The sequence below is a fragment of the Pinus tabuliformis genome, chromosome 5_1 (genome assembly GCF_031772625.1).
Source record: "Pinus tabuliformis cultivar Carrire ecotype Pingquan chromosome 5_1, CPIR1, whole genome shotgun sequence".
NCBI lineage: Eukaryota > Viridiplantae > Streptophyta > Pinopsida > Pinales > Pinaceae > Pinus > Pinus tabuliformis.
The window spans coordinates 723,416,508-723,426,961 of record NC_142305.1 but is presented as its reverse complement, the minus strand read 5'-3'; the positions used below and the strand labels follow the sequence as shown (position 1 = coordinate 723,426,961).

At 40.2% G+C, this 10,454-nt stretch overlaps 1 protein-coding gene across 1 annotated transcript; it reads right to left on the bottom strand.

Moving 5' to 3' along the window:
* Window positions 1-9,249: 9,249 nt before the first annotated feature.
* LOC149166959 (toll/interleukin-1 receptor-like protein) lies at window positions 9,250-10,099 on the bottom strand. Its single transcript, XM_089431441.1, has 2 exons — window positions 9,587-10,099; window positions 9,250-9,384 (listed from the first exon to the last, which is right to left on the bottom strand). Exons 1-2 carry the CDS (start codon window positions 10,090-10,092, stop codon window positions 9,321-9,323), a joined length of 570 nt encoding a protein of 189 aa, XP_089287567.1. The 5' UTR covers window positions 10,093-10,099; the 3' UTR covers window positions 9,250-9,320.
* Window positions 10,100-10,454: the final 355 nt, after the last annotated feature.

The following is a 10,454-nucleotide window of genomic DNA, read 5'->3' as shown; positions in this document are numbered from 1 at the left end:
CAACTCAGTTGCACATGCAAGAGACTACTCGATTGCTAGGAGAAAATGCGCATTTCTAGTTGGGAGCTGGGCTAGCTGCCCAGGAGATTTGCGCAATTTCTATGTACAGTAGCTGACCGCTACCCAGATTTGTGAAAATTCTGGTCTAAGCATCCTTTCTGGGGAAAATTGTGTAATTTCCACTGTGAGTGCTAACTGGCAGAATTGCGCAATTTTGGAGCCCAATAGGCTGCCAAACAAGATTGCACAATTTTTGGAGGGAAGGTTGTTTTCCCTCCAGAAATGCGCAATTTTCTTGGGGAAGCTACTCATCCTGCAGCTAGACCAAGTCCAGGTGAGCACCATGTGAGGGGATGCATCAAGCTGTGATCGACAGGACGCCTTTGTGCAAGCAAAACAATAAAGCTTGTGAACTTGATGAAGCAAGGCAAACTGATGTGAAGGATGAAAGGGAGGCTCCAAAACGAAGCTAAGGAAAATTTTTAGAGTGTGTTTGTAGCTGCTACAACACTTGGCAACACACTGGTATAACTCCAGCCCTCTGAATGGACCTTGTTCGTCAAAAGCAAGTCTAACACCTCCAGAAGTATTGTTCAGTTCTTAGCTCCTCTTGGTTTCCACACTAGCTTGATTGTAAGATGTAGCATCTACCAAGATCTTGGTCAATTGACACACCTTCCGAGTCGAGGAAACACAGTTGTTTTGATTGGGGTTGAGGGGCATATTAGTGCACAAGCAACATAGTCGTCAGAGTCTTATTTTCATCTCTAGTGTTGCTTCGCTGCCAGCAGGCCTGAACAGTACCCGGATGGAGTCAGATAGGAACACAAGAATGGCTCCACTGCCAGCAAGCCTAGTCAGTACCCTCATAGAGTTACTTGCATCACCTCTCTACGTAGGAATCCTTTCTCTTCTTTCACCTTATTCATTTTCATTTTTCAAACTTTTTTCATGTTTTTCATTTTTGTAACTGTGCATAGAACTTATTCATTTCAGAGGCGAAGGAGGGATCCCGAATCATTGAGAGCAGAAGAGGATGTTCTAGTAGAGAAATAGTTTATTATACCTCTAACGTGCATGTTAAGTTTCCCCCCCTCACCTTACTCTACTTGACTGATCTGACAAGGGTTAACCAAAAAACAACTGACTAGAGTAGATGACACTAGTTAGCATGCAAGCGTTGTGTTTTTACCAAGGTTCACTTTGAACAGTACATATTTTCCTTCAACGTATCATGAATTAAAAGCAACAAGTTCTTCATACAGAGGTAGGATGACAGATAACCAAGTAGTGATAGCAACACAAGGCCTCTTGTACTTTACCCAACTTGCTTCAAGAGTCATACATGGTTTCATGTGATACTAACCTACGAACAAAACAAGAAAAATAACAAACAAAAAAGCAAAGCAAGAGCAGAAGTGAAAGGGAAAGCGAAGCAAGTAAGCAAACAAGCAAGCAAACAAAGAAAGTAAGCAAACAAGCATGCATGAAAACAACTAAAATCAAACACTACTGCTACTCCTATGCTAATGGTGCATGGGTCATCTCACATGAAGTGATACTTCCAATGCAACCACTAATGCATTGGTTGACCCATGTTGGTGAAGGCATGGTTTGTGAACCAATAGCTGTGCAGACTAGCAAATAAGAAAGATGTAATAGTGAAGACAAACACACTCCGAGCTTACAAGTGACCACAAAACAAAGATGAGTGAAAGTGCATTACATTCATTCTGTAGTGTCGCCATGGTGTTGTGCTACATTGCGTGCAGATGTTGAGTGTGTGAATTCTCTTGATTGTGACAAGAAAGCAAATGTGAGGAAGGTAGACCACTTGTGTTATGCATGTATGCTTGTTGTGTAAGATTTCCTCCAATGCATGAGCGATGGGATCATGTAGTTTGAGTGGAGGAAGTGAAATCTGGGTGTTTGGTTGATCTTCAATGCAAAGCAAATACTGATGAGGAGCCTTGAGTGTTTCAACAATTTCTTGAACGAAAGTGAAACCAAACTCAAGACAGTGAGGGCCTGACATAACCATCAGCTCGGGCTGAAGTGCCTCGAGAGTTTGGGGGGTTTCGAACTCATGGATAGATAGATCATCATAGACTAGTGTCTTAGATAGATTAACAATGATTGAATCAACATCGTGATCGGATGATGAAGTGAATAGATCATGACAACCAAGATCAGAAAATTCAAGATGCTTGTCGGCATCCTCATGATTTGATGAATCGGGCAGAGGGGTAGATGAGAAGCAAAGATGTTCACCCTCTGTGTTTTCAAGAAAGATAAATGACAGATTGGATGGATGTTCTGAGGAATATGTGTCATCTACACATTATAATGACAGACTGACATCCAACATGTCTTGTGAATGATCGGAAGTAGAAGCATCCAGAAATGAGTTTTCACAGGGGAAATCAGTAGTGGCACAATCACAAGGGATGTCAAGATGAAGCGGATGAGGCACAGCTGGAAGGGAGTCATCCTTCAATGTGGACTCTTCTTTAGATTCCCGCACAGACTCCTCATGAATGATGGCGCAAGTTGGCTACAAAACACCAACTTCGTCGACAGCTTGATCCTTGTTCACAACAAGTGAGGAGTCTAGAATGGGAGAACATAAGATAGTACAATCTGGAGGATCAACATAACGTGAGGACAGAGGTCGAGGGAACGAGTCCATGTGATAAACAACAGGCTTGCAAGCCAAATCTACACAAATCTTAAGAGCAGGTGGGGTGGGAGGATGTCACAGTTCAACGGAGGTGTGCGCATGATCTCCCACATCACTCCACGGTGGTGGAGCTATTTGATGAGGTGAAGGGGGATAGTCACTTGTGACAACGACTGTGCTTACTCGTGATTGTGCAGCTTCATCACCAGAGTGTGGTGAGCGGGATTCAGATACGTGAAAAAGATACTCAAATCTTCCATCAAGAAATTCCCAATCAATATCATCTTTCGGGAATCGGTATGCAAGATTGCAAAAGCATGTGTGAAACTGTTCAAGGGATTCATCCGGTGATTTTCATAATTTCAGAATTTCTTTGTTGAGTGCTTGATAGTTCAAGTGATTGAAAGCATGATCTATCTCTGTGACCAAATGAGAAAGAGAATGAATAGATTTTTCAGGTAGCGTGGCACATTAGTGCATTAGGTGCCCTTGAAGCGTGCAAATGAACAATGTGCAGCTCATGTATTCTTTAAAGAATCCATGTCTTTCACATGAGCCTAAAACACTGACCGCTTGCCTTACCAAGGCTATGTAGCCTCCACCATCAAATGTTTTATGAAACAAGTTATCTGAGAGTTTTTTCGGGATGATGAAATCATTTCCATAATACATACATTCCAGAATAGTAGCTCAGTAGTGAGTTATGATAGATGTGTAGAGACTCAAAATAGATGTGAGGACTCAGCTTGTCATTTGGCCCTCCTTCTAGCACCAAAATGTTGACGATGCTAGATCCGCCAACATGTAAGGGGATCTCCCCGGTAAGAATTCCCAATTAGACCTCAGACCACTTGGTATAGGAGTCCTAACAGTGGGTCATATAGTAATGCCTTGACCACGACGTCGCATAGAGGCAAGTAAGATAACTTTGTTAGTAGCAAGGGTGTGATCACTGCAGTGAGTCAAGGAAGGTGCATGAGAGGTTCTAACATAGGTGGGTTGAGATGAGTGCACCCCTTGGCAACCTGTAACAATACTCAGCTAGGAAGGGAACACACGAGCGAAGATGCATCACAAGCTAGAAAGAAGGTCAGCCAAAAACCCAAAGTGATGGTTAAACCAGCAGCACAGTTGCAGCAAGATTCATATAATTGCATACAAAACAGTTCATACACAACTACGTAAGTTAAACAACATACATTGCTACAACAACCAGAACAATCCAACTACAATAACAACATATGCATGAAAACGTGTTGGCTCTTATTATATAAAGAAGTGTAAGTTCCAATCATACAATACATCCATGTAAACCCGCTAGCCCCAATAGTGGAACGTTACAACCACATTTGCCTGCTCCTCCAAAGAGATGTACTAGCTCCGTGCAGTGGATAAGCCAAGGCACATTACAATACTATCCAAGCTCACTCCAAGATAGTCTTATCGGAAACTTGGCTGACCAAAAGCCCTTACAATGAGTTATGAGGGACTATTTATAGCAAAGAGTGGGGTGACCTTTGACATTACCCTTTGTGATAGTTCATCTACCCTCATGACTCTTCATCTACTCTATGACTAATACATCCAACTATTGACACTTGACTTACACTTGACATGATGTTACATTACAATGCACATGTACTCATGTGAGACAACATGGCTTGAGAAAGACATGCAAGAAATCACTAACACTTGGTCTGTTGTGATGAGACCAACTCTTTGGCATGCTTGTGATGGTGAAGGTGGTGAGATGATGCCAAGCTTGTTCGTTTGTGATGGTGTGCATGCACCTCATGGTGACATCTTGCTGAAGCAAACTCTAGCCTCTATTGCAACTGGTGCATTGGTTCGTCTCCTTGATCAAACTTGTCTGCTAACATCTACATGGTCTTTTTGGGTGCGGCTAAACCGGCAACACACTGATGCATAGTGTCTGTGCTGATCTTCAAGTGTGTGTTGGTGGTCATGCGCATCAACTTGCCGAAGTACATGTTCAAGTTCAGTTGGACTTGCTTCTTGTCTTCGCCTTGGTGAGTGTGTTGAATGGGTTGGATTGCATGCATGTACACAATTACATGCATTTTGCTGAATCCCTTGCACGCAATCAATAAAACAACTCACCATGTCTGCTCCATGCCAACTGCTGGGATGTATCTTTAACTTGTACAGGCGTAGTTTCATCCGTGAGTGCATGTTGCACTCATTGTTGTTCCTATTCCATTTGCAGTTCATTCGTTTGTCAGTGTAGCTTCATGTTCTTCCTTGAGTTTTTGCTTCAGCACATGTGAGTCCTTCTTTGTTCCATTCTCTATCTTTGCGTGATCTTCATGTCACACCATCACCTCATAGCCTGAGTCTCCAAAGTTGCTTTCATCACCAGTGGATATGCTTGATCTTGCACCTTTGTTCTGCCTCTGTGTTGTCAATAACCTTCCTCTTGCATTCGATGTGTTCACTGCATTCGTTGTGTTCGCTACATTCGTTGTGTTCACTGCATTCATTATGTTTTCTACATTCATTGCATTTGGTATGTTGCCTTTAGCTGCTATTCATGCTACTGCTCATTGTGATATCTTGATTTTCTTGTCTATGAACAACTTGATATCTTTGTGAGTAGGCAAGTTCATAGACATTTGATTGACTGCATCTCCAGGTGTGCTTTGAACTGTGTTCTCGACTCTGCCCTCTTGGAAACCATTGTACCTGCACTGCTGAGAGGCAGGTGAGCACTTGCAATACCTAGAGACATGGAAACACTCATGGCAAGCAATCTGTTAGTCAAAAACCAAAATGAACTTGAGAACTGACTTTCAACATCCCTATATGACTTATCATGAAGGTTGCGCAATTTCAGTCGGGAGGTCGGGAGACTGATTGCCAAGACTGCAAAAGGCATAGTTAGGGCTATTGGGAGACTAGATGACTGTTGGAATTGCGCAATGCAAAGTCCAATTTGGTTGTTGCCTACTGGAAATGGCTGCAGGCTCAGTGACTGCATTGTGCAATTTTCAGGGCCAGCAGTCACTGTCCCTCAGAAATGCACAAAAAAGTCCTAGAGGACAGTGCCTGAGTAGAAATGCACATTTTTGGAGAGGAAGACAGAGCCTTCCTTCTCCATATTGCGCAATGTTGTCTCAGTGAAGGCAGAGTCTAGACCAAGGTTGGTCTGACTTGCCGATGGGAAATTGAAAGAAAATATGATAGTGGATGCATGGCGACACTTAGTGAAAGTAGAATTGATTGATAGTGCATGCAAACATGAATGAAAGATTTAGTAAATAGATCAACATGCATGTGGGTGAAGCGAGTCGCCCAATCAACGATCATTCGTGAAAAACAATTTCATGCACGTGACAATAGTGAGATGTCAATGAAAACTGAAACAGAGCTAGTACGAGATAGTATGTATCAAAACAACAACAATCGTTCACTGAAATCAAGCAGACAACATTCATACGAAGCGAAACACAAAAAGTGACAAAAATGCAACATAAGGCAAGGAAAGCAGGCTTACCCCAAAACAACTGAGTTGAATGTGTTGATTGTTCCTAGATGTGATGTGGGATATTAGAGCTACAAGGTTGATGTGAGGAATGAGCTCTACAACATCCGGTTGATGAGTTTTGATAACATCAAGGTTGTGACGCGCATGCCACAAATATAGAGAAAACGACACTTGATGGGAGGTTTCTGAAATGATCCTTGTATGTAACCTCCAACTACTAAAAATAGATCCCTGAATCAAGGGATGCCTTTGCATGTTTCCTTGGGAGAAGTAACCCATGCATGCAAGTCAGTTTTGCTCAGTCCCAGAGGGAATGGTCAACTCAGCTGCACATGCAATAGACTACTCGACTGTTGGGAGAAAATGCACATTTCTAGCTAGGAGCTGGGCTAGTTTCCCAGGAGATTTGCACAATTTCTGGGCAGAGCAGCTAACTGCTTCTTAAATTTTTGCAAATTCTGGGTTGAGCAGCCTTGCTGGGGAAAATTGCGCAATTTCCACTGTCAATGCTAACTGGAAAAATTGCGCAATTTCCACTGTCAATGCTAACTGGAAAAATTGCGCAATTCTAGAGCCTAGTAGGCTACCAGACAGGATTGCACAATTTCTAGAGGGAAGGCAGGTTGCCCTCCAGAAATGCGCAATTTTCTTGGGGAAGCTGCTCAACCTCCAACTGGCCCAAGTCCGGGTGAACAACCTGTGAGGGGAATGCATCAAGTTGTGATCGACAGGCTGCCTTTGTGCAAGAAAAACATTGAAGATTGTGAACTTAATGAAGCAAGGCAAGCTGATGTGAAGGATGGAAGGGAGGCTCCAAAATGAAGCTAAGGAAAAATTTTGGAGGGTTGTTGTAGTCACTACAACGTGTTGTTATAAAAATGTAGTGTGGATGAGAAACAATGCTTGGTGGGGTGGTATAGTATGGAGGCCGGAGGTAGAGTCAAGGGCCGAAGGGATGAGGTATACTATGTAAACAAATAGGGTCGACCGTGAGATGAGTCCAGTAGAAAAGAAAATGCACTGAGTATCCGAGGTATGGAGGTATGCGTGGAATATGGGTGGAGACCAAGCGTTAACCAACAACATTCGGGCCAATGTTCAGGCATCACTCATGCTTGGAATAAAAAACACATATGACAGTGTATGGAAGGTGGGTTGAGGCCTCAGGAGCATGGCAAATGTGTCAGTTCTGCAAAATAGGTAGAACATAAGCAGGAGGGAGTTACAACAGCAAAGAGGGAAGCCAAAAAATGGCGTTGGTTCTTATACCATGTCAAGACAGGAGGTAACTCCTCAAATGAATTGCATTTCTTCTTTAAGATTTATCATGGATATATACAATGAGGGAGAGACTCTTGGGCTTCACCTCCCACTATCTCTTCATTTTCTTATTCTCCATTATTTACTATTTACATTATTTACAAATATTCACCCAATCCCAATGATTAGGTGTTAGCCCCCCTATTTGATCAAGGTTCCCCAATTTTTTTTTTCTTTTCCCTTATTGTTTGGAGCTGTAGTGGCTAAATTTAACATTGTTAGATGAAATATTGTTTATGATAGGAGAGTTGATAGAGCTATGATCTAGGTTGCCAAAGGAAAAAAATGATATAAATATAGTAATGAACACAATAATATAATAAAATATAACTTCTATTAAATAAATAAAAGGATAGAATATAGTAGAGCACAAAGTGACTAGAATTGTGGTAGCTATCTTTCAAGAGAGAGTGATGTTGGCTACACACATTTGAAAAAGGCTATTACAAGAGTCCAAAAATATGACTTTTTAACATAAAGAAATAACCTTAGAGGTTAGAGACTCTAATTGTAGAAGATGAAGTGCCAAAACTTTTATGGGCACTGAGATGGTTAATTGGTACATTAACTTCCTGTCGGGGGGCAATGTTTGCACACAATTTATGCTTTGGGCACACAATAACTGGAAAGAACTATTTGAAGACTATCTTAGCTTCTGTTATGTTATATAGTATTAGTTCATCTATATAAATTATATTACCAATAAACATTGATAGACATTATTTGAGAAGCATTTAGAAAATTACCTTATGATATATCTTACATTCTCAAGATTAAAAAATATAAATATATTATTTTAAATAACTATTAACTATAAAAAGAATTAATAGATGAGTTTAACATATATATATTTTAAGAAACATGATACAAGATTTTCAACCATGGAGATTCATCCCCACTAACTCATTTTAAGTTGAAAATGTTATATATATTTTTTAATTTAATTTAATTTTATAATTGTTTTTATTAAATTGGAAAAAGAAATAAACATAATTACTTTTGAAATAAATTTCAACTTTATTCACACTTTTGTGATCCATGACTAATAAAAATACTTTCAAAAGAAATCACATATCAATTTTTATGTCAACACATTTCAAACCACTTGGTTCATCATAAATGGATAGTTGAACTATAGAACAAATAAATAGTAGAGATGTAACCACTAATCCCAACATCAACTTGGTTCACAATGAAGACATAAACAGATAGTTGAACTATAAAACAAATAAATATTAGAGATGTAACAGTAATTCCAACAATCAAAAGATAAGAACTACCATTGCATCTTTACATCCCTTAAAGGTTACATTAGCTATCATTTTTGAAACCCTTAATGACATTCATTCAAAATTTTTTAAGCCACTCACTCTGATCCATTATCAAAACATAAAAACATAGATGGATAACTCAACTATAAAATCTTATTTAAAATTACTATTAAAAAATTATAAAAAATAAATAATATTAAAAATATTTTATAAAGTTAAATCTCTATTATCCATTTATTAATTATTCTAAACGGAAATTCTGAACCCTATTTCCAAATATACCTGTAAACAATAAATAAAAAGAAAAATACACGTATCCACAGAATTATTTCATTATTTTATAAAATTAATAACATGGAACTAATATAAAACATAATTTAAAAGTACGAAAATCACATTTTTATACCAGATTAGAAATTCCAATCGAATCAGAAGGGAGGGAATAACGGACATAATTCCAATGGAGAATAGGATCACCCCGTATCCCACGCGAGCGCCCACATACTAAAGATTGTGTAGTAACGACTAATTATTAATCTTTCCGCTACTTTCTTTCGCAATGTTCACGCACGTCCTCAACTACACGCTCAACCAGCGCCGCTTCATATCTGTACACCGTTGGAAAACGTGGATGGATCAAACGTCCAAACAGAGAGATACTAATTTGATCAACCCACCATGTCCGTCTACATAACTGCTTTCTATTTTGTAAAAAATCAAACAAACAACTTTCCACTTATGAAGACAGTAATGAATCAAACAAATACCAAAGGAATGGGGTACATGCTATTTTTAATTTAGTTCGCGCACCCATTTGTGTGGTCGAGTGTCCAGCCTGAGAAATCAGAAACTCTGAACAGAGCAGCTTTCCATATTTCAATTTCTTCTGCTTTGTGAATTCCGCAACTGTGATAATGTTGGAATGCCTGCGCAAATGGGCTGCCAGATCGCTCTGGATGACGCACCTGCAAAGGAGTTACTTTATAAAAAAGAGGAATCACCGTTCCCTGCACCTGATTCGCGATAAGCGAGAGTTCATTGAGGCACCATACAGATGATGCATAATCTGGGGACAAAATAGGAATCCTAATTCTGCTGCATTTAATGGCATGCGTTATAGTTGCATGCATATTCTCACCCTCTTTCACTTGATCGGCTTCGTGGAAAACATTGATCTCTTTGTGAGCTGTGAGGGCTCTGTAGAGATGATCTACGAAGCCTTTCCTCACATCTGAGCCTCTGAAGCTCAGAAACACGTCATATCTCCACGCTCTCCGCATTCCCACAGCCATTGAAGAGGAAACGGAGATCAACATCCCTCGGTGGGCTATTCGTGATTAATTGGTTTGTTGACAAGTGGTAGGCTGGGGGGACCTTTTATAGGAGAGCAGGTGAATCCTCCTCGTCCTTTGATTTCACAGGAGAGCAGTAGAGGAGATAGATCTTCGAAGGATGGAGGAAAGTGCGAGGTAAATTCAAACTGGCAATGAAATGTCCACGAAGTTCCTTAAATGCCTCTTACTTTACGAAGTCTCACTTAACTTACGTTTTGAGCCCTCACTTATCTGTAGATCTTGCACGTTTGAATCCTCATGTACCTGAAATTTCTTCCTCCGGATTGCCGTCCTCCCCTACTCTCCACTAGAGATCAACGGACGGGAAACAATAGATTTGAAGA